Raw genomic sequence first — 26,309 nt, forward strand, 5'->3', positions numbered from 1 at the left:
CATTATAGGTATAATCGTATGGGAGGGAGGTTTCAAGGTGGTTGCGAACTCCTCTCCACGTTTTTATTCAAACACTTTTTCCCACCTTCAAAGAAAAGAAGTCACTTAAGTATAGTTAAACAACATAAGGTGTATGAGAGTGTTAGTTTGTTATTTACCCTCTCTTGCTCTTGTGAGGCAGCTGTTCTGCCTCTTTTGAGCTCAGGAAAACAGAAATATTTGGAAGCTTCGAAATAATCATTTTTCCCATCCCACTGTCCATCCATCACTGAATTCTTCCTCAGGCATAAACACAAGTCAGATAGACAGGGAAATTATATTTCTGGCTATGGCTGTAGCTGTGTGTGAGGAAGAGAGATTTCAGCTGTGTGTGTCGGTGGGGGTGGGGAGGTCACTAATGGAATATCCCATTTATGATAAAAAAGAAAGCTTCTTCATTTATTTATGCATAGTATTTTTAGATGACCAAAAGTCCTAGACAGAAAAATATACATTAATACCTAACCAAATATATTATTTCAATAGGCTATTTATAAATGACAGTGCATATATGCATATATAATAGCTACAGACTGGGTGCCTTGAACAGAAAATTCACATTGATAGTCTCCACTGCAAACTTTGTTTAAAGCACTAAATACGATATCGAGTCCTCTGTCAATGACAGCAGAAGGTTCCAGGCACTATTTGTTTCATAATCCTGTATCTAGCTGACTCTTCTCCTTTGCAGCTCAAGTTGCCACCAAATGCTGAACTGGAGCGTGAGAGTCAATCCTTGTTTGGTTAACAAATTCCCAGCAACATATACCCCCAAACCCTCAGGAGCTGTAGTGATGTCATATCCGTTGCCCAGGTCTCCACACCTCTCTCAGCAGTTACTCCCTGTATCTTTTTCTTGGGTCAAAACTTTTGAGGTGGGCTGGCTAGATAGCAGCAGCGGGAGAGAGGCTAGGCTAGGGCTCGGGGTGGAGGAGCTTCAGCACCTCGGTCAGCGCCCACTGCAGCCAAACCCACCCTCCTGAGCTCGCGCGGACTCCCAGCTCTGAGAATGCCTGCGGAATGATCGCCCCCCAGGGCGGCTGCCGCTACTGCTCCCGCTGCTTCTGCTCCCGCTGCTCCTGCTCCCGCTTCTGCGGCTCTTGCTCCTGCTCCAGCCACCGCCTCTGCCTCTACTCTGCTCTGACTGGCGGGCAGAAAGTGCAACTGACGAGCGAAAGGTCTCTGCAGTGAAGAGTGGAGTGGCTACATAAAAGAGAGTAAAGAGAGGGCAAAAACCTAGATCAGAATGCAGGCGACGTCCAACCTACTCAATCTCCTGCTGCTGTCTTTGCTTGCTGGATTAGATCCTTCCAAGGTATGGGCAATATTTAACTCTTGTTTGAAATAAATGTGCAATATGTAACAAACCGACCAAAAATGCAAATAAATACGCAAAAAAAAAAAGGCACGAAAGACAGCTCTTCCAGCTATCTTGGTGGTGCCTGGTTATCCCTACTGTTTGTAAGATAACAAGGTGAACTACCGGAGGAATAGCTCCTCAAGGTAGAGTCCAGGCGGGGGGCGGGGGGGCGGGGGGGCTGGGGGGGGGGCGGTGGGTAGGGACCAAGAGCGAATATAATGTGTATGGGCAGAGGGCTATGCGGCTCTCGGGGGAATTTAGCTTATTCCGTGTCCAAGTGCTTAATGTTCTCTTTTGAAGTCGGACAATGCAAAGGAGTTAGCAGTTGAAACAATGCGATTTGTAAACATGTATTAGGAGATGGAGCACTGTTTCTTTGTTGAAAGCAGAGAAGCGTTTTCCAGCTGATCCTGGTCAATAATATAATACTCCCATCGCAGACGTGCTGCGGTTTGTGTCCAAAACATTTAGGATGCTGCTGGTAACACAGCTATACTCTGCCATGGCTGAGAGGCATTCGTGAAAGGAGCTTGTGTTTATCTGCTTCTCTTTTTATTAAGAAAATTAGGAAGCACTGAGGAAGTTCTGATTACCAGTGTCAAACAGAAAGTGAGAACCCTATCAAACTAGGGAGGACTGGCAATAGGAAGGATGAGTTGTCTTATAGCTCGAACTCTGAAAATTATCCAGTACTGGTAATTAAAGTGAACGCTAAGCTCTTTTGATAAAAAGGTAGAAAAATATGGTGAAATGTTTTCAGTTGTGTGCGAGAAACGTCTTGACAATAAAGTGAGGTAATTTGAGAGCTTCAGCATTCAAAGAAAATTGCAATTATCTGGAATAAGAGATAAGGCATCTGGTAAAAAGAGTAAGAGATACAATTTCTTAAGTCATTTTACTTAGTTAGCTTGTCAAGTGTCAAGAGCACTTTGACAAAACAGAAAAAAATGATACCATGTTACAAAACCATATAAAGCTGCATTCTGGAATATTGCAAAGTGATTTTTAAAGCTTAACATTATCTGTGTAGTATAGAGAAATGAAGTTTCTTTTCATAATTGGAGAGAACTAATATGTAACCAACATAACCTAATATTATGGTTGAGTATTTCTAGGCCTAATATAGTATATAGGGAAAACTTAGAATCATATCATATATATTTGCGGTTATTTCTGTGCACTTTTCATATTTAGAGAGACCTGATGAGAATAATTTTATTTTAAAGGTACAGTTGTGCTGATATTGTCACTGTGGAATCTCCACACTGTGTGAATGCCACCTTAATGATATTAATAGAGTATTTTACATACTAAGGGGTAGCTTTACACCCAGGTAAAAAGTGTTGATTTTGTTTTTATATTTTTAAATCTTTTTCTTTTTTGTCTCTGGATCTATAGTGACACATTCTACTGCCACTCTCATTATATTATGTTGGTTACCACTTTTGAACATTTTCAATTATATATCTCTTTTGGAATATTCTTGGTAAAACATTTTTTAAAAGCAAAGCCAACTACTGAGTTACTGCAGAAAAAAAAAAATCACTTAAAGTGAGTTTTGTCATTCTTTAAAATGAATTCAGAAATGTAGAGCTTTACCAGCAACTGCATGTGTGACCTGATTTGTCTGGTATCTTTAGTGTATAAATACCTTCATGAATTCTTGAACCCCACTCTTTCCCAAATTAGGTATGTATAAACAAACAAAAAAAAAGAGCTGTTAAATAAAACAAAAGAGCTGTTAAATCCCCCAAATAAATGACCCATTTTTGTCAATATGATCTTTTCTAGTATTGATAAGTTTATTTCTGTGTATTCAACAAAATATAACTTTTCTTTATACTTAACTGGGGCTGTTTAGTACAAGTGAGCTGAGAAATCCAGGGAAGAAAACGTATACATGAACTTTTCAAATTGTCCTTGTCAGATTCTAGATACTGCAATACAGTGTGTAAAGAACAGATGATAGTTTGTTCTACAATACATATGACATTATAGAAAATATTAAAAGGTTCATAGCAACTGATTTTAATGTCTAAAAACTTTCTGGACTAGTAGACAAAATATTGCTTTTAAAAACCGAATAAAAGCTACTTTTGTATGTTTTAGCAAACTGTTGTTGATCACCAAACTATAGCATCCCTCCCAACCAAATCATAAATGGTACCACTGAATTCTCAAAATAATTGTCGATTAGGTTATGAACTAAGAATTTTCTCAAATTTTATTTGTTACTGCATTACCTACTTAAGGGTTTAGGTAATAAAATTAGCATTCATAATGCAAATTATGCATGACGAAATTGAAATAAAAATCCAATATAGAAACATATAAGACCACAGTTTTTGGACAATAAGTAATAATTAAGTGATGACACTTAAATGTACAGACATTCTAAACAGTTGATGTTTTTAAATATACTAATATGCTAGAACTGATATATTTCATAATCGCATTTTTAAATAAATGCATTCAAATATTCTTCTATATTGTTACACTTTATGTTTATAGTAAATATATATGTATCATCACACATGGAGACACACAAATTGGCAAAATAGGAGAGCTCTTAAAATTGAATGGGGTTTTTCAGGTATACAATTGCCACATAGATCAAATATTGGAAATCTAAACCTTAGTGATCACTGTATATTAATTTATCTAAAAATAATAAGGCTTTCTAATAACAGTACCAATTCTATTTCATGGAAGACTAGATAATGTTTATGTTTATGATCATTTTTCCTGAGATTGAAACTTCCAGATCTTATATGACATTTTATAAAGTGCTTAAGTATCGCCATCTTATGGTAAGATAAGTTACTTGAAAGTCAATTTTATTTTTAAATTAAAAAAAAAAAATGCCCAAACCTTTATATTCATAGGATGGACTTACTTTCAGCATGCACTCACTTTCTTTTTTCTCATTTGATATATCAGAAAATTGGCAAAATTAGTATTTTCTTTCAGCAAAGAAAGGCAATTCACCACTAATTAATTATTTGCATTTTTATATAGACAGGTTATCAATTTTCCCCTCAGGAAAATTATGAGAACTATGTTTTCCTAATTAAAATCTTATTAACAAGTTTCTAGTTCCATTTAGAAAAACTCATAGGTATATTACTTACTTATTTTAAGAGAAATTACTTTTATTTGTAATGGAGTGCCTGAATTAGAGGCAATGTGCCAAACCATCACTCATTTAATAAGTAAATTTTTAAAAACCTGAAAGCTTGTAAGAATTCAATTATTGCTTAGTTGTATGGAGATAGGAATATTTCAGTGCAGGAAATTCCTGAGAATGGCTGCTAGATGGCATCTCTGTGCTTTTAAACTAAACACACTGGGTTCAGTAATGACCTTGATAGTAAGAGAGTGAACCTCTTTTTCTTTTACAAGAAGATTTTTAGCAGACCATTATTTGAACATTATAACAAAGTTGTAATTCCTCTGAATCAGAGCCATGAATTTCTCCGCTCTGCTAGGCTGAAACAGGAAGAAAGGAAACTATAAATGTAGCTGTGCAGGTTTTAGCCAGAACATTGATACCAGAGTCAGATACTTGGGGAACAGTTCAGAAGAGGTGACATAGGCACAGCCACACATTGCAGTGACTGTTGAACTTGAAAGCAGTCATACTTCTGTGATAAATAGACTGAAAAATGCCTTAGCACACTTAGATTGAGAAAGCATTCACTATCTTCTTACCTAGAAATATGTTAAAGAACTGATCACCATGGTACTTGCTCACACCACACACAAAAAATGTAACAATGATTCAGCAATAATCTTCAACACCCAACTGTTCTTTCTGTCCAAAACAATGCAGCCAATTAGAACTCTTGCATTAAATAAAACAGTTGCTTTAAAGCCACAAAAAGGTGATGAAAACTAAGAGAATTTCAATCACTATATTTTTAATACTTCATACCGTAATACACCAGGTATACGTGCCTTTGCCTTTTGGTATTGCTAAAGAAAATCATCGAGGACCTAAATGGGCTATGGTGCCTTTTGTACATAAATCTAATTAAAGTTCTTCTTCTTTCAACTTCTAAATGAAATTAAAGAAAGCAAAAGCAGCAAGAGAAATAAGCTGAGATAAATTTGTTGTAAAATTCACCTTAAAAATCTATCTTCTCCTGTATCTCCTGGGTGCTAGACACACCCCCTATACAACAGGACCAACTCAAATTAGTACAGAAAGCATGGATCGATGGCATTCGGCAAAACCTGGAATTCCTTTCTGTAAACCCTGATATGGCAAAAAGTGAAAAGTTCAACGCAGCCCAGGCATGTTTTGAAAGAACAAATTACTTTCTTACTCTGATTTTATCGCATCCTCCTTAACCCAATTAAATTCTTACTTTAGAGAAAGCAAATATTCTTTCTCACTCTTTTGGCAATTTAAAAAGGTTAAAATTGTACTGTTTTTGTTTATTTTTCTTTTAAAATTCTATCCCGTGTAATTTTGCAATCACTCTCTTCAAAAATGACTATTGTGATGATTGACAGGTTCTCTGTTGGGAGGGAAAGGGGCACAAAAGTGAGAACCAAAAGGGGCAGAATTCAGGGTCCTTTATTTTTCATCCCTACTTTGCCATTATACATATGTGTGTATTTATGTGTGTGTATATATATATATATATATATATATACATGTATATATGAGAATAGCATTGAGGAAGCTGTGCTCCCACCTGTAAAATGTGAAGCCTACATGTTCTTCAACTTCTTTGTTAAACTCTAGAATTACTCCATGCTATACTTTGCATGTTTGTAGGCCCCCAACCCTCCAACCCTATTCACATATTGAAAGCTAATGCCGGAGGTAAGGGTATTACAGTATGAGGCGTTGGGGAGGTAACTCGGTCCTGAAGATGGAGCCTTCATAAATGAGATTAGTGCCCTGATAGTAGAGGCCCCAGAGAGAAAGCTTATTCTTTCCACCATGTGAGGATACAAAAAGAAGTCTACAACCTGGAATAGGGCCCCCACCTGACCGTGCTGGCACCCAGATCTTAAACTTCCAGCCTCCAGAATTGTGAGAAATAAATATCTGTTTATAAGCCACTCAGTGGAGAACTTTGTTACAGCAGCCCACACAGACCAGGATACTTTATTTAATCATATTTGGTCATTCATTAAAAATTAGCAAATCGGGCGCCTGGGTGGCTCAGACGGTTAAGCGTCTGCCTTCGGCTCAGGTCATAATCCCGGGACCCTGGGATGGAGTCTCACGGCGGGCTCCCTGCTCAGAGGGGAGCCTGCTTCTCCCTCTGCCTCTCTCTCTTTCTCTCATTCTGTCTCTCATGAATAAATAAATAAAATCTTTAAAAAAAATTAGCAAATCATTTTGTAGGGTATAGCTTCTAAGGTCATAAACTTTGTGAGATCTGGGGATCAGCCTGCCTAGATAATCACGAAGTTTTCATCTTCTGTGTTTGGCATTCAATAAAGCCTTCAGTTTTCTACTTTGTCACATACCATCCTCTCCTTCCCTCCTATCTCCTCATTCATGATCCATGTACTCAGGCTTCTATTCATTTACCCATCAATCTTTGACAAGACCGTGAGTGGATCTGAAAACCAACATGTTTCTTGCTTCATCTCTAAGTCTTTTATTTAATGAAAAATTCTCTAGTGAAAAGCAGAGTAAAAACTTATTTCTCATATGAAGGGAATTGCTAGTGTGATGAGGAGATGTCAGAGGTATTTGGGAGGGCTAATTATAAAAGATCCTGCGTATTCATTGCTGACTCTTCCAAGCAGGAACATCCTTAAGGATTTTAGACTTGCAATCATTAGAAAAACCTCAATTTTTGTACTAACAAAATATATAAAGAAAAAATGAGACTGGGTGAAGCTTAAGACTTGGCATTTGATTTACTGAAGTATTAATTAGTCACATTTTACTTTAAATAAATTGGCAGTGAAATTAGTAGAGGAGATACAAAACCAGACAGCTGTCTTCGTACGTTAGCTGAGATGACAATGAGTCTTTGGGATCATCTGTGCATTTGTGTGAATTTGTATATGTGCATATATATGAACACATGATTTCACAGTGGTATTAAAATATTAAAGTAACATCAAAAATTATCTAAACATTTGCTACCTAGATCCCAGGTTTAAATCTAAAATATGATCATGAAATTAGTCATCCATTTACTCAGTTTATGTCACTTACCAGTTAAAAACCTTGAAGGAGATTTTCTATGAAACTAGTATTATCATGGTAATTTTCCAGTATAATGTTTTAAGTTGTATAGCAAATTAATTCAACGTAAAAGGGCAAACTGGACATGAAATCATGGTTTTAAGGCCTAACTGTGCAACATTTCAGTAAGACACTTAACCCCTCTGAAGCTCAGTTTTCTTAACTATGGAATAGATTGAATAGCAATAGAATTTATACCATTATTAATTATATATATATAATTATATATATCATTTATATCTATAAATCATTTGTATATAAAACCATAAGTTCCTATAGAAATATTTTATAACATCAATCTATAACCAGATCTAAAGTCTGTTTTGTACCATATATTAAGATCATAATAGAAAAGGGCCTCTCATGCCCCTTTTTTCTTTGCCATTCCTTCTCAGCTTTCAGAAAAGTGAATGTCGTATTTTTATATGATCAGCAGAATTTTTCAGTATCAGCCCATAGTTTTGGTCAAAGCTCCAATTTCAAAATATCACCTTGAAAATTTACATCATCTTTATATCCCAAAAGGCACTGCTTACAAAGTTGTTAAAAAAAAAAAAAAATACAAGACGTGCAGAGTGGTTCCATAATATCAGAGCCAAACTACACCCAGAAAAGAGCTTTTAAACTAATCATGGAGAGTGGATCACAGAGAGGATGGATATATTTAAACAAAGATCTATCAACAGATAAAACTGCTTTTTTGACCAGCATAAAAAGTGTAGGCTTCTTGTGTCTTTGCAAAGTATACCAATGATACAGTAGTTTAAATCCTCTCTATGTTTTAAAAATACTAAAGAATGAAGTTTTAGAAAGGGATTTTCTCAAGCTACTCAGTCTAAAAATGTTCAGGGCAGAAGGTCATTGTCTTGGTCCTTTCAGGCTGCAATAACAAACTACCGCAGACTGGGTAGTTTATTAACAACAGAAATTTATTGCTCATAGTTCTGGAAGATGGGAAGTCCAAGATCAAGGCACCAGCATGGCCAGATTTTGGTAAGGGTCCTTTTCCTGGTTCATAGCTCGTTCCTTCTCACTGTGCTTTCACATGTAGTAGGGGCTAGGGAGCTCTCTGGAATCTCTCTTTTTTTTTTTTTAAGATTTTATTTAGAGAGCACAGGCAGGGGGAGCAGCGGGCAGAGCAGGCAGAAGGGGAAGCAGGCTCCCCACCCAGCAAGGAGCCCGATGCGGAACTCGATCCCAGGACCCCAGGATCATGACCTGAGCCGAAGGCAGACACCCAACCAACTGAGCCACCCAGGGGTCCCTGGAATCTCTTTTTATAAGGGCACTAATCTCATTCAATGAAGGTTCTCCCCTGATGACCTAACCACTTCCCAAAGCCCCTACCTCCTAACACCATCACACTGGGCATTAGGATATCAACAGTTTAGGCAGGGAAGACACAAACATTCAGAACATAGCAGTCATGGAGGAATGACAACTTTATGAACATAATTTCTCTGCTCTTTTCTCTTGGATTGTTTTCCCGTTCCTCTGTTTATACTGGGTTTCCTGCTCTTCTTAACAGAGACTTTTACAAAGTGCTTGAAATGACCTGACCCATAATTAGCCACTTAATAATATTTCTTCTAATGTTACTCATCCAAAAGCAAGTCCACCTGAGTAACTCATGAATTGATTCTTTCTTTTCTCAGTTCAACCCATGTAAATAATATAAAGGGTGAAAATAGGTAAGGACAACTATATAACTTTTAGGGTAGACCCTAATCATAAAAAACTAATATTTAAGAAATGTATTATTTCAGAAATATTTGAACACCATTCTATAGTGAGATTTAACTTATTTGTGTTCCTTGCTACAAGAGGTGGCAGACCCATTTGGGGAGAGGGAGTTCCAAAATATAGGAACAGTGCAAGACTGTCTCTATTAAGAGTGCCACTAATTTGAATGGTGCTAATAAAAATACTCAAAAATATTCTTGGAATAAAAAAATAGAGTTTTCTAAAAACATTTATTTTTTATGTTTTAAAAACAAGGTGTTCTAAAGTATATATCACAAAGCTATGCCTTCTGTCATTCTTATACCAGGCCTTCAGAAGAATAAAAATAAGTTCAGAAAGAGGATCACAGATGCTGTTGTGTTCCTGCTTTTGCCTCTCCTTGGAAAGCTCTTTCCCTCTTCTCCATATGTCAAAATTTTACCTATATTTTAAGATGCAACTCAAATGTCACTTCCCTAACACTCCTCATACCCCAGGAAGAGGTGATCCTGATAAACTAAGAACTCCTATAAGAAAAGAATCATGTTTTATTCATCTTTGCATTTATAGCAAGAATGCAAAGAAATCTTTGCATTTCTCTGACACAGAATACGTGTTCAATGAACACACTGAGTTGGATTTCTTTTCCCCCAAAATTTGCTCTCTTCTATTGCACTCCATTTCTAATCACTTTTATTACACTTTCCACTTTTTTTTTTTTTCCCAATTGGGTATTTATTGTATCGTGTCTCCCCTACTAAACTGTAAGGTAACTGAGAGCAGGCTGTGTTTTAGTCATTATCTTATCTTTTTCCATCTGGCAACTAGCACAGTATCTACTCAGATAAAATATTTAACAAGTATTTGTTGAATGAACAAATGAATAGATGAAGAAAAAAATAAGTCAAGCACACCTAAAAAAACAAAATCCTGGGTTAAATATAATATGTGTTTAGGGTCCGTGCTCTCACCAGAAAATATAGGCGCAGGGAAGTAAGATAATTTTAATAATCTTTTCAAGGGCTTCGACCTCTTATATCAGGTTATTTATCTTAAAGGATGCTGCAATATTATGTCTTTTTAAATTTTTTATTAATTTCCTGTCCTACCTCACCATCCTTAGTGCTATTCTTGACTTTTCATAGCTCTCTGGGATGTTACAACCTTAATACACTTGAGAATAACCTGCTGTGTTTCCTGATACTTGATGGTAATGATAGTACGTCCTCTTATTCCTTGGTGTATGTATAAGCATCCATTTTATTTGCATATGTTTATAAGTCTGAACAGTTTATTAATGTGTGCCTATGTCCTGACTAACTTTATTTTATGTAATGTCTTAGCCTTAGCCGATAAATTAGTATATTATTGATATTTCTCCATCTCTTTTTAGGGACTCCATTATTTTTTTTAAGAATCTAAAATATTCTCTTAAAATTATTCTCTTACTATACATTCTTATAATAGTACCATATAAAGAAAAGTAATATTGCCTCCATATTTGTACTACATTACTAAATGAGTACAACACCATGATACAGAATAATATTAAATGATTAAGAGCAAATATAGGTAGAGTGGAGTTAAAAAATCATCTGAATTGTAACTTCTAAATATCATCAGAAATTCAGTATTTTCATGATTAACTTTGTAGACTAAAATGGTCCGAAAAGAAATGTCAGTAATAAATTGTCCTAACGGCACAAACAAACAGATATCTGGATAACCCCAAAGGGAGTGTCTAAATTGAATAGATGATCCTTTTTATTTTTCCGACTAAGTTGAAGGTGATTAAGAAGCATTATCCCATGATGATTTAAATAGCATTACTAGAGGGACCAATTCCAGATGGCAGGATTTCTTCAAACAGAGAATCAGTATTGGAAATGTTGATTCACCGGCACCAAAATGTCATGGGTGAAATATTAACTTACAAAAGACATCACCACTTCTGGGAATGATCTATGTCTATGGCTACTTAGGGAATTGTTTATCTGGAATCAGTACCAATGGTAAGTATTTTTACACCTACATATGTTTTGTGGCATAATCACTACATCTTAGTGCATATCATTGTCATACTAAATAAACAGAAATATTATCTGGCTCAACACCCACTGAAGACTTTTGATTATACTTATCATTTATTATTTATACTGTGCTACAGATATATTCTACTCTTTACAACAAGGTGACTGCTAGACAAAGTCAGAGAATAAAATAACTCTAGTTTGATTGCCATATACCTTAAAGCACTCTAGGGATAAGCAGGAGGAAATGTATGGAGATTTATGAAGCTCATGCCAAAAAAATAGCTATTGGAATGACTCAAAACTGGGCATAAGATATGGGAGAGTAAGGAATCAAATGGATTGGATCAATCAATAATTTATACATGGTGCCCTTATTAGTACCAAAGCATCATGACTTTCCTGTCAGTCAAAGCAATAAAGACTCCAACTCTAAATATTTGGCCTAAAATAAAATGAAATAAGACTGTAAGAAGTGATAAAATTATAAATGAGCTTATATGTGGCATAGAGGTGGATACATTCATATAAATCTAAAAGAAAAAGAAGGGTTGAGAGAAGGTAAGTATTTATTTACACACTGGCATAGATTGAGGCTTTTACAGATGATGTGTTCCTCAGCCAACATGTATTTAAGTATTTCAAGTGGTTTACTGCCCCCCCCACACACACACACACAGAATGATTGCATTCATTAATCTGAGAACTGGTTACCATTTTCTTACTGTTGGCATTCACTTTCAGAACGAAGTCTCTAATTTAGTTCAACTAAACTTTAATATCTCTTAGTAAAATGAGATGGAAGGAAAAGGCAGTGAAAACATCCTTAATTTCCTTTTTCTTTCTTGCATCTTACCTTTGCAAAGAGAAAGGCAATAGAAAGGTGATTGTATTTTGTCCATTTGTAATCATTTCTTTTGGAAAAGATACCTCTCAAGGAACTCAACATAATTAATATTAATTTAACATATAAAATGAAAATAAAGGAAGAGAGGAACCATACCAAATCAAAGCAAATTACATAATAATTAGGAAATTGGAAAGTTCCTGGTGTTATAGACAGATTACTAAATTAGGAATTTAAAAAGCTGGGGCCTAATATCAGTTCTGCAACTGTCTAGTTGTATGGCTTTGGACAACTCATTAAATTTTTTTGGTTTCCATTTCCTTATGTACAAAATGAAGATGCTGAGCCAAATGCTTTTTTTTTATGGGTAGGTCTTCCTAAAATGGGGCACATTCATCTCTTATAAATGTAGCTCATCATTCTTTCACCCTCCCTTCTGCTCATAGACTCTCAAATTGTTAAAATTAAAGGTAAAACCTAGGTCTGTTTTACTTTACTGCTGAAAATCAAAGTTAATATCATCATATCATCAAGAAAATCATGGCAACTTATGTCATATGCACAGTGACACAAAACTAAATGTAAAATATATAAGCTTATTTCACATCTCAAGCATTACAGAATATTTAATCTTTATTTTGTATCCTTCCTTGTTCTTAGCTTTTGAAGATTCAATGAAAAATAAATGAGTGAAGGACATTGTGTTTCTACTGTCTTTATCTGACAGTAGTTAAAACAAAAGAGACTCTGAGAGTTACAAGAAATAGAGAGACCACCTATTTTATTTTTGCATAAAGGAATCATCTCTGTAACATAACTGAAGGATGGTTAGCTAGCTTCTGTCCATATGTTTCTATTATTGGGGAGTGGGACAGTATTCAAAGGACTGGATTATTTTTAATCAAAAAATAATCACAAAGTTTCTTTTTAAATCAAGTTATGACTTCCAATGATATTTGCTACTACTGAATTATGATTTATTATTGCTAAATACAATTAGAAAAAAATGTATATGGACTGTGGTAGACAGAATAATGTCCCCCCAATGGTGTTCACATCCTAATCCCCAGAAACTGTGAATATGCTACCTTACTCAGCCAAATGTGACTAAACTAAAAATTTTGAGATGGGAAGATTGTCCTAGATTTTCTAATGGACCCAATGTAATAAAAAAGGACCTTATAAGAGGATGGCTGGATGCTTAGAATTAGAAAAAGAAGAGAGGATGACAGAACAGAGATTGGAGGGAGTCACTTTGAAGATAGAAGAAGGGGCCAACAGCCAAGGAATGTGTGCTGCCTCTAGAAGTTGGACAGCCAAGAAAATGGATGTTTCTCTATAGACTCCAGCAAGGAATACAGCCTTGCTAACACTTTGATTTTAACCTCGGAGAACTTATTTCATATTTCTGCTCTCTAGAACTGTAAGACACCAAACTCGTGTTTTAGGTAATCTCCTATAGCTAAGTTTAGGGTAATCTCTTATAGCAGCAACAGGAAACTAATACCTGAGTCTAGATGACAGTAATTACTACGTAAACATGAAACGTAGTAAGTCAGCCAAATAATGCCATAGTCTAGCACTATAGACTGTGAATATTAACGTTAGAGAAACAATAGATGTGAAATTACAGTGAGTTCTAAAAATTAAAGTTAGATAATACAGAAATGAAAAATTGCTTCTAAAGAAGACTAATTAGATTATACATAACCTTAATTTAATTACATGGTAGGTAACTGTGTTCCCTAGCTGACATTTATAAGATACAAGTGAGTCTTTCAGTTGTTGTTGTTAGGTAAAATCTGCCTATAGAATCTCACTCTCAATCTAAGAACTAAGTGGTTGTCATTTCATTTCTTTGCCAGCCTAGGATCTTAAAAGCATTTGATGCCACATTCTTTATACTGGATTTGTCATCCACAGTGAAAATGCAAATAAATTTGCTACCTATGATTTAGTAAAATGATGAAGACAGCTCCTTCTTTTCATCAGTCAAATTTGATCTAACAAAGGCACTGCATGTCCTCAGATGAAAGCAGTTTTGTTTAGAGAACCAATGCATGTTATGCAATAAAGGCATGGTCAAACACGATGATTGCTTAATGATATTCCACAAAGTATAAGCAAGACCCATCCCTTTTATGTGCAGTTGAAGAAGAAAATTGTGTTGTTAAGTTTGCTTATTTAATTTTAAATAATTGGGATTTGTTTTTAGCTTTAGGAAAATTTGCTAAGTGAAGAAAACAATTAGTCCAGAAATTAATGACTCTCAATGATCTTAATTAATACATGTTACATTCATATTACATTCATATTAGGATAATTTTTCAACAAATACTCATGCCTGGCAATACTGTAGGAATTGGAGATAAAATAATTTTTTAAAAGGTATATAGTTACTACTCTCAAAAAGCCCTTAATATTTTCTACTGGAGAACTCAATCAGATATACTAATAATCATAGTATTGTATGATATGTCCTATAACAGACACTTGCGTAGGACACTAGCAGGGGATAGAGAATGAACATCTACAGCAGCTTAGGCATAAGAGAAAATGTCCTGGGGGAAGTGATGCTTAAAGGAAGATCAGCAAGACAATGAAGGAAGAAAGGGGTATTCCATTAAAAGGCAACAGCCCATATGAAGTCTCAGAGATATAAAAGAGCATGTGAAACACTTTACAGCTTTCAACATGACTTGAGTTCTTTTACTACTAATTTTATGAGAAGTAGGAGAAGTTGATGAAAAAGAGAGCTATTGGTAGCATTAAAATGGTAGAAAAATGATTACCTAAAGGGTCCAAGATTTGATCTGTACCAAATTTAAACATATTTCTGGACTTTAATTACCTTAAACCAAAACAAATAAATAAAACACAATGTAGTTGTATTAGTTAGAGTTATCCAGAGAAACAAAACCAACAGGATGTGTAGGGAGTGTGTGTGTGTGTGTGTGCGCGTGCTCATGTGCACGCATATATATATGAATATATATCATACATAATATATAAAAATATTGATTATGAGGAATTGGCTGATATGATGGATATTTCCCCAGATCTGTAGTCAGCAAGCTGGAGACCCAGGAGAGTCCATGGTGTAGTTCCAATCCAAAAGCCTGCAAGCTCAAGACCTAGAAAGAGCCAATGTTTCAGTTGGAGTCCAAAGGTAGGAGAAAAAAATCAATATCCCAGCTCAAAGGCTGTTAGGCAGAAGAAATTTTCTTTTACTAAGCCTTTTATTTCTATTCAGGACTCCAACCGTTTGGGTGAGGCCCACCTACACTAGGGAGAGGAATCTGCTTTACTCAGTATACCAATTCAACTGTTAATGTCATCCAGAAACACTGTCACAGAGACACTCAAGGTAATGCTTGACCAAATATCTGGGCATACCATGGCTCAGTCAAGTTGACACATAAAATTACCTGACATAATAATAACATTAAAAAATTATCTATATGGTTATATATCTAGGTGTCTCTATTTTATCTCTTTCTATCCAATCTCATCTCTATCTACTTAGCTAGCTAGCTTTGTAACATTTACCTATTTTAATAATCAAAACATAAGTTACTGAGAAGAATCCCAACACATTTTACCCCAAGATCACTATGATTTCATTGTGATTGTCTGTCCCTGCCTCATCCATATCATGCTGATTAGGCTCCCCTATAAACTGTGACTGGAGATTCCTGTGCACTGTGGATTGCATCACCACCATCATACATGAAAATTATTATTACTCAATAATTAAAACTATTGTAAATCTTTTTATAACAAGTCTGTTGTCAAGATAGCCCCCCACACACACACAAATGATCTTCTACTATATTCTCATCTAGTTATAAGATGATTCTGGCTTGGTCAAATTGGCTTGCAATTTGACATCACCTAAAACTTTTAGTCAGGTTACCTAAAGGGTCCAAGATTTGATCTGTACCAAATTTAAACATATTTCTGGACTTTAATTACCTTAAACCAAAACAAATAAATAAAACACAATGTAGTTGTATTAGTTAGAGTTATCCAGAGAAACAAAACCAACAGTATGTGTAGGGAGTGTGTGTGTGTGTGTGTGCGCGTGCTCATGTGCACGCATATATTTCAAAGTCTATTTCAAAGTCTGTTTCAAAGTCTATTAACCAGGTTTTTTCATCATGCAAAGGTTTTTCATCTTGGAATTTCTTTCACCTTTATTTTTCCTTTTCCTTCCTTCCTTCTTTACTTATTTTCTTCCTTTCTTTTTTTCTATTCATTCAAAAAAAATACAATAAAACCCCATCATAATGTTAAAAGTTGGAGAAACTGATAGCCGTGTTGCAACAAAATACCAAAATAACTAGGGTAAGCCTGCTATGGAAGTTTGGAGCCAGTCACCAATAACATGGCATTTGCATCACCAGGGACTTATAGTGGAAGATTTTCAGTGCATTTTTAGAATGTCTGCTATGCACCTAGCAGTAACTGGAATCTAAGGATACAGCAATGACCAATGAAACAAAAGTCTCTGCCCTCATAATTCTTAAAATATAACTAAAATAAACAACAAACAAATAAGCAAAGTGTGTGTCACATGATAATACATTATGTGGAAGGAAAATAAAACAAAGAAAGGTAGAAACAAATAGAATAGGTCCCACAGTAAACCTGATACTTGAGCAGAGACATGAAGGTGAGGGAGTAAGCCATGTAGATATCCGGCAAAAGAGAGTTCCAAGAACAGAAAATTTTAAGTACAAATTGAAAAAGTAACAGCAAACAAGTGGCAGGTTTGAGAAAAGGCAAGGAGGCTAGTGAACAAGTGAAATGAACATAAGGAAACTAACAGGAAATGAGAGACAATTTAGCTGGAGTGGGGGGGAAGATCATGTAGATTCCTGTAAGTGGTTTGAAGGAGTCTGTGGGATGGGAAGATACTAGTAGTGTGTTTCAAGCACAGATGTGACATATTATTTTACTTCTGGTGATAAGAGAAGTAGAGACACCAGGTGGTATAAAAAAATTAAATTAGCGGTGGTAGCTAACAGAATTTATTCAATGAGTTGAAAACTGGCAATGGAAGTTTTTTGGCTTGAGCAACTTGGAAGGAAATATGTCTCTCAAGATGCAAAACACACTGGGAGAGGAGATCAGGAGTTATATTTTAGAGTTGTTAAGTTTGAGATGTCTATTAGACACCCAAGTGGTATTGTTGAGTAGGCAGCTGGTATTTAGAGCTCAGTGGAGAGGTCTGAACTAAATATATCATTTTGAGAATCATTAGTATATAGATAGTACTCAAGCCCATAAAACTGGAAGGGATCAGCAAGAGAAGTGGCCTGAACACTATGCTTCAAATACTGAAAGGCAAAAAGCTGAGGGAAAACCAATAATAGAGACTGAGAGAGAGTTTATGAAACAGGAGGAAAACTTGGAAAAGATACTGTCCTGAAAATAATGTGAATGAAATGTCTCAAGGAGAAAAATTTATTAAACTATTAAATTATCATACGCTCTAAATGGGCCAAGTCATATGAAAATTGAAAATGAATCGTCTTTAGAAATGGAATCACTGGTGAGATTGATAAGTGGATTCAGTACACTGATTGTGGCAAATCCTCATCTTAATGGATTCAATAAAATATAAAGGAAAAAGAAATAATAGATAACAAATAGATATAAACAAGACTTCTGAGGAGTTCTGCATGAAGAGAAGCAAAATGGGGTAAACTTAGAGGAGGATATGGCATCAGACATGTTTGGTTTTGTTGATGTCTAAAATGGAAGAAATAACACCACGTTATAATGCTGATAATAATCACAAATAATCATGAATAGTTTTAAATAGGATCACAGAGAATTCTTCTATGGGAACAGGTGGGAAGACAAAGTATGTGTACTAATGCTATTTGTAGTTTAGATAGGGGAGTGCAGACACATGGAAGTTCTCTTGTAATTGCTTTCATCTTCTCAGTGAAATAGAAAGCATGCTCATCAGCTGAGAGTGATGATGGGTTATTGGTAGAAAGAAGAAAAGAATAATGTCCTGAAAACTGCAATTAGGAGCAAAGAGGACAGCTTTTCCAATGTCAGGCTGTGATAGAGGAGTGTAGCAAAGGGCTTGGGAGTGCCTTAGAGGCAGCTGTCTTCTCAGGGGAGAACCAGATTTCAATAAAAGTAAAAAGGTGAAGAAATTTTCAGAGAAGAGAGTAGACATGAGGGGATGCCACTAATGATTTGATTGTGAGTTTCTCACATGTTGCTGTCTGCATTAAATCGATAAAGAATCTTTCATGTACATTGAAAGGCAAGTCTGAGTTTTCCCCAGGAACTAGTTATTTTTTCACTGAGTCTATGAAGAAGTTTAGCCAGCCCAAATCTCTCTTGATGTGGAAAATGTACAAAGCCATAAACTAGTTGAAGGGCATTCAACACAGAGTATTATAGAAAGTGAAAAGATGTATCAGTCCTTTCCCCTTCACTTTGGGCCGGATTTATCTTAGATGTCACATTGTACTCAAGGGAAGACTCATCCATTGAGTCTTAGAAGTTGATATGATATAACCAGGAAAGACAAGGCAGAGCTGCTAGCCAGAGGGATTGTATATTTTAAACATATTGGGCCAAACCTCTAGCCTGAAAATTTTCTTGGAACATTTTTAAAGCAATACAAGAAAGTTGTACTGCTGACTGATATGGAGGCTATCAGTTCCAATTAGCAATTTTCCCATATCCATGAGAACATACTGTAGCAGTCCCAACAAACACATACAAGAAAACTGGGTTCACTTTTGTTTCTTCCACAAATCCTGAGACCAAAATAAAATCTTATTTCAATGTACTACATTAATGGAAAGAAACCTGTAGTTTGTTATATTTAGCAATTTATTTCTGCTCTAGCATATGTCTAAAGGGGACATGGCTCACGTATGTCCTTTAATCTATTATACAATGTCTTTCAATTATCCAACAAACATAACAGAAGAAAAATGTTAAGTTTAATTTTATGTGACTAAAGCAAGCAAAACAAAACAAAAAGATCTATGTGACATTCTCATTTTCTTGCTACAAGGTAACATTGCAACAGAGTAAAAGGAATTGTAAGGTAATATAACAATGTTGAAATAAGAATCGGGAAATAGAAAAATTAAAACATGTGCCAATGTATTTGTGCATATGTGTACTTGTATGTGAAGGAGGGAAAGTTTCATCTGGCAACTACCAAAGTAAAACCTCAACAATCAAAACTTATTACATTAATTATAGAAGTAAGTGAACAGCATGAATTACAAAATATTTTTAAATGCAGCTTGATTATTTCCAATTCACATAATAATCTAAGTCCTATAAATTTTATTTGAACTGTTGCCTAATAAAGAGCTTTAGGACTCACTGAAAAAAATAGATGAGATCACTTTCAAATTATCCTATCAATTAAACAAGCATGGGTGATTTAAATTCCCCATCAAAATTCTGTTTATAATAAAAAAGCTTATTTCCTATCTTCCTTGCTTTTCTGCCTTTTTTTCATTTTATGCAAAGAAAACACTATTTTTAAACTCTATCATAGTTACTATATGGTCCAAATGATGGGAAATTGCAGTAAATAACATTTCTTGATTGAAATTTTAAGAAATTATGTGCCTTAATTGAAGCATGTTACTTCTCTCTAAATCATGCAATTCTCGGTAATATAATGGGGAAATAATACCTCTCTCATGGGACTACATGAAGGTTAAATAGCATTTTGAAGCACCTAGTCCACTGTCTAGCATTTAGTAAGTGCTAACTGAATAGCAGCTTATTTTTCAATAATTGGTGTTCAAAAACATTGCTTGTGCTATATGTCCTACTTCTTAACTAATGTAATAACCTGGCATTACTCATTCAGTTCACCTTATCCAATTTTACATGATTCCAAACATATCTTATGAAAAAAGGAAAGATATCTATTCTTTTCAGAAACTCTACCTGCTCCTGGCCCCATTCTCATAAAGTTTAATTTTTTTTATTTTATCTTTTCAAACAGTGGTGTGAACGTGTTTATATTTGGGAGAACAAAAGAAAAAAAAAAAGTAAGTAACAAAGACCCTTCAAAATAGGAAAGGCTATGCCTGTGGGAATAAATCAAGAGTGTAATTATTAAAAAAACAAAAAAAAACAGGTGATAACCAATGACTTGCCATAGGATTAACAAATGAGGAGTGGCGATTTTATAGGTTCGATCTTTACTCACTTACAGATCATCTCTCATCTCTTGAACACTGTTTGTTGTGTCGAAATTCTTTTGCAGAAAGTAAGATAGAATTGAACAAATGCCCCCAAAGCCTCTTCCAATTCTGGGATGTATGGTGTTTCAATTCAACAAATCTTTGCTAAGCACATGTTCATTCAGGTCCCCCACATGCTGTGATTTTAGTTTGTTCCAATTTTCTGTGCTCTTTTTTGTATGCATGTCCCATTTGGTATTTATCCAGAATCATAGTACGTGTTCAAGAGAATGAGAAATACAAACAGATCTAAATTTCAGTTGACCGTGGTCCAGGTCTTTAGCAAAATAAAATATCTCAACTCGAAGATTAATTAAAGATGTCAGAATAGAATAAAATCAGTCACTGGATCATCTGAGAACTTTTCCCAACTGTTAAAGTGAGAATGTTGAGAATGAGGAAAAGATTGATTGAAACCCCCAAATGAATATTATTTAATTACTAATCATTTTGGACTCTTCCATTTTATTAAAGCATGTTAATTCTACCACTAGCACAGTTGTTAAAACATAGTTTGTATAACTACCATTGAGATTTCTAAAGAGGAAAATTTCTAGTTTACTATTACCCAATTTTTATTGAAAGCATTGTTGAGAGCAAATAATTCAGGGAGGGTTGTTTGAATATATCAATGGTAAGCCAGACTGTCCATGAAATAGGGATGTATACTGCAATAGCTCCCTCTTCTTCATTATATAGTTCCTAATAAAGTATATTTTATATTATGCCAAGTAAATCTATTAACAAGTGCATAAAGGATTTTAAGATGCTCAATAAATAGGGGAAGGATGGAAAAGTTATCCTTCTTGGAGTCCAGCATATAATAAAGCCTTCAAAATTTTTTTTTTAATTTACGAAATATAGCATGGTAGTTAAAAATTCATGATACAGAATTGAATTTGATCAAGAGTTTCTACTTATTATCTATGGAACCTTGAGAAATTAACTTCTACAAACCTCATTTTACTGATATATAAATTCAGGGTAAAGTGAAACATACAAGATTGTTGTGGGGAAATATATGAGATAATATTTTCTGGGAGTATCTGAAACACAATAAGATGAGGACAATAAAGATACTAATACCAGTTATAGCCTGATAGCTAATTATATTATTGGTATTAGTATTTTTATGTGTGTAACTGTCTCTTTTTAGGTTACCCATTACGTAAGCCCTCTCCATCTGAGCTTTTTACAGAGTGGAAAAGGCGTGGGTACAGCTAACAATCAGTAGTAGTCTGTCCATTCCTGGGCATCCATCCAGTGACCCAGATGGTCACGACAATCCACCTGGATACATTTAATTCTCCTGCAAATAATACCAGGTCAGAGTTCCATAAGTGGGATTTAACCACAAAACAAAGTAATCAGAAATTATCTAATTATATATTAGGTAAATTTATCTTAAAAAACTAATGAAAAAGCTAAACAAACATCTATCGCTAATTACAAATTGAATTGTGTCCTGGTGTTTGGGGAAGTTCTGTCTCTTAATCATATGTCTTTTTCTGTCCTTATTACTTTTTCAAAGAGTTTAAAACGCCCCATTGAAATAATGTTCACTAAACTGCAGTTATTCTTTTGTTAACTTGTAGCAAATTCTTAAATCTTGCTCCTCATTCCTCTTGTACTTTCCTTCCTACATGGCTTTCTTTTATGCTCTTTCTGTCATTGTTATATATTGTTTTTCCCTCCTTTGTCAACTGTCTGTATATGCATATTTGCTTCTTGTGTTCTCCTAAATATATTTTCCTGAAGGGTGTATCCTCTATGCAATGAGCCACGTTCTGCTGCTTTTCTCTTACTTTTACTATCTCTTTTTGATAATTTCCATCTGTATGGAAATAGCAATCACTTATGAAATCATTGTGTTATTTGTGTTGCAAGCATTAATAAGTGGTTTCCATTTTCTGTGACAACGTGACAATGGTCACTTGCAGTTCCAAATGACATTTTGCTGGTTGAAAGGGGGCTATTTTTACCCTCAAGAAACATTGATAGTTTTGAAAAAAAAAAAAAGACTGGCCATATATAAGTCAGAAAGCCACCCCCCCCCCAAAAAAGGGCTCCTTTAGGAAACAAAGCAAATAATTTCAGTCTTTTTGTGAACTCATCTACCTATAGGAAAATGACATAGTTCAAAAACAAAATAAAACTTTTTAAAAAAATATTTACTTTTGGACATTCTTTAATGTCCAAAGGATATTCCTTGTGGTTCCATGCAGGTAAAAACCTCAGTGCACAAATAATTAGCTTAAATTCATCTTAAAAATTTAAAGCATACATGTGATTTAGCCTGACAATTACTTTCTGGCCATGGGACTATGTAGGTATGTTGCTGTGCCACTTTAAATGTTAATCTAAATATTATGTGACAGTATCCACACATACACACATCATTGTCCCCAAATAGTAACTATGCCTGGAAGAAACCTGATTATGGAGTTAATTTAGATCATTGAAATAATTTGCTTCTGTGGAACAGGGAGAATCACATGCTTTCATCTGTAAAGTACTTTCATCTCTAAAGTACATCCCTCCACAGAGCATTAATTGATAACTTCATACTGGCTTCCCATTAGTTATGGTAAAGTCATAATCAACTCAGTAGACAAGTCCCACGGTACGGATGACTGAGAAAGAGCTTTTCTGACATCATCAACAGTGGCATCAACCACATGAACCAGAGCAATAACATGAAGCTCTGTTACTGAATTTCCTCTTCTTGAAAGGAACCATGAGGGACCATGTAGAACAAATAGAATTGTTTCTCATTTTCTATTCATCCTCCATTTTATTTCAAAGAACATGCTTCAAGAGCACGTTAGGAGAGTCCCTGATTGATGGGGCTTACAATCTAGTTGTGGAACAGACTGAATTAACAATAGATAAATAAATAGCAAAGTAACATACATTTGCAAATTGCCCATCAGAAGACTGGCTCAAAGCACAGACATAAGGAGATGTTAGAGTTATGTAGTATTAGTTGACCCCTCAGGGTTAGATTAAAGCAGCATCTCTGCATCAGAAAACCCAACAGAAGCACAATAATAGTCACAGGACATTATAGGTCCTTATCATGTGGGTAAGAGGAAGTTTATATTTCCGCAGTCGCAGAAAGATAAAATTATAGGGGAAGTAACACTGATGCAATGTCCAAAACTAAAGAAAGTAAGGGTACCACTGGGGCAATTGAGGTGTCAGAATCCTTTAGGCATTACCTCTATAACTCCAAAATCATGAGATCTGGAGATGATACCAAAATATTTACAGTATAATTACAGCTTCTAAAATTAGTTAACTATGAATAGGCTGATTTTAAGCAAATATATTTTATAGAGAAATACCCAAAACCTTAGAAGACTTATTAAATCATGCATTCATGCACTAATTTATTTCACAAACCATTAATGAGTAAAATACTAGTCATTGATAAGGAAGCATAAAACATAGACTCAGCAGGTGAAAATATCTAAGCAATAACTGCTAATTTTGTCAAATATTTTTTGAGCACCTGTCATGTTCCAGGCACTAAATTCTTTAGTAGTGGTACAGAACCTGTGTGAGTTAACAGAAATGAGAAGCACTATCAGAGAGTCAAGAAAATATTGTATACCTATCACATTAACTGGGTCTTGAAGCTGAGCAGAAAAGAATTTTGCAAGTGAACAAAAATCCTTAGACTGTAGTGGTCTTTTGTAAGAGTGGAAAGTTTAGGCTGTGTGACTTCAAAAGCCCTGGGAAAACATTAAATCAAAGTAAGTTTATTTTCTATCTGCTCCTCTTACCAAAACCTTCAATAATCCTAAATTTTCTTCAGAAAAAAAAATGTAGCATTCCATGTAAAACCCTCCACACTGTCACCTCATCTCTCTTTCTAGTCCCTTGACACTTTCTGCCATAGCCTTATCAAAAGATGTACTATTCAAAACCATCTATGCTTTTAGAGTCTCTATTTCTTTGCTTTGTGATATTTATTTTGCTTTGAAGACCAATATTTCTACTCTTTAACTCTTAAAACCTATTGACCCTTCAGAGTTTCACTCTGCCTGGAAAGAATTTGCTTTTTCTTCCATGGGACCATAGAACTTTGTTTTTATTTTTGCTATAACATTTAAACAGCCTAATCTTTTAAAGTCATTTGTGTTTGTGTGAGACTCCCTCATGAACATCATGAGATGAAATTTGACCTTCTTTATTTTTGCAGTTGCCCCAGAGGGGCACACAATAGCTTCTCAATAAGTGGTTGTTGCATGAACTAAGACTGATACATCTATAAATTCACTTTTTGTGACACAAACAGTCCAAATTCAGTAAAGCAACAGCTTGCTCTCTCCAAGTGAGAGGGATCTCAACTTTTCAGCATAGAGATGATTTTAGAAAATAATTAAGCTTGTAAAACAAAATGTAGACCTTCCTATTTCTAACAGTTGTGGATCCTTCATATCAAGGACCCAACACAGCAAAAGTACTGGATTGTGGCCCAGAGCACTGAAGTTCTAGTCCTGGGTCACCAGTGTTGACTAAACAATATACCCTCAATAAACTCTCTGGAATTCAATGACTTCATCTGAAACTAAAGAGGTTGGATTCAGTCATCTCTAAAATTTTTTCCAGAATAACATCCAGACCAACATTAGTCTATCTCAAGAATTAGCCAATGAAAGATAATAAACATTTCAACTGGAAAATATAATCCACTGGAAAAAAATATTCATCAAATGGAAAAAGGAATACATTTTGTATATCAAGATCATTGCACTAATTTTCTGTTTCTGCCACTGAAATACATGAAGAATAGCGGAACTTACAACATTATCATAAAGATGTCTGGCATTTAAAAAGGCACAATCTCCAATATAAACTGAGGTTTTAAATATCCTCCTGGAAATATCACAGGACGGTCCTCTGTGGGACAGTAACACCCAATCTGCCCAAGGAACAATAGGTGCCATTTCAAAGGACTATGAAAGCAGTTAAGTTAAATGTCAGGGACTTGAAACAAATTGAACAATAAACTTAAAAAATACTAGTTATGCCACATTGTTATAGATCTGCAGAGATAAAAATCCAATTTAAAAAATATTTATTAGGGGCGCCCGGGTGGCTGTCAGTTAAGCGACCAACTCTTGGTTTTTGTTCAGGTCATGATCTCAGGGTTGTGAGATCGAGTCCTGCATCAGGCTCTGTGCTCAGCCCAACACAGAGTCTGCTTGGGATTCTTTCCCTCTTCCTCTCCCTCCCCCTCTGCCCTTGCCCTCCAACCTGTTTGCATGCACCTGTGTGCAAGTTCTCTTGCTCTCTCTCAAATAAATAAAGTCTTTTAAAAATATTTACTGAACTATGAACTCAATAGTTGACTTTTTAAAATTTATCTTAAAGTCAAGTTTAGAAACACACACACATTCACAGTGTATGCACACACAAACACACATCTAAAATACTTAAAGCAAACATTATCATGCTACTGGCATATAAACTACATAAAAGAAAGCTATTCCTTTATTTCCTTTTGGACTATTCCTCATGCTCCTAACAACTTACCTTATAATAAATGAAAAAATAAAAATAAAAAATGATCTGACCAAATTGAGATTTTTCTGTTAGCTCTATTCTTAAACTATAGCATCATCCTGGACAACTCTGGGTCATGCTAAAGGCTGTCTGATTGGACCTCAAATATAATTTTAATATTGAAAACAATACCGTATACTCCAATTAAATCATTTACACAACAAGCATTTAAATTGAATGCAGAAGTTGTTTCGCTTTACTTCAAGTTTTCAGAACTTTACTTTGGAATTTTTGTCTCTTTGTAAATTATTAAGAATGCAGT

At 35.0% G+C, this 26,309-nt stretch overlaps 1 protein-coding gene across 1 annotated transcript in view; it reads left to right on the plus strand.

Annotated features, from left to right (window-relative positions):
* The first annotated feature begins 817 nt into the window (after positions 1-817).
* The window catches only part of OLFM3 (olfactomedin 3), a 191,544-nt gene continuing 166,052 nt past the window's right edge, over positions 818-26,309 (plus strand). The window contains exon 1 of the mRNA XM_032422529.1: positions 818-1,354. Within this exon, the coding sequence (XP_032278420.1) occupies positions 1,286-1,354 (69 nt within the window). The 5' untranslated portion in view covers positions 818-1,285. The remainder of the gene's footprint in view (positions 1,355-26,309) is intronic.

This window comes from Phoca vitulina, unplaced genomic scaffold (assembly GCF_004348235.1).
Source record: "Phoca vitulina isolate PV1807 unplaced genomic scaffold, GSC_HSeal_1.0 scaffold2, whole genome shotgun sequence".
Lineage (NCBI taxonomy): Eukaryota > Metazoa > Chordata > Mammalia > Carnivora > Phocidae > Phoca > Phoca vitulina.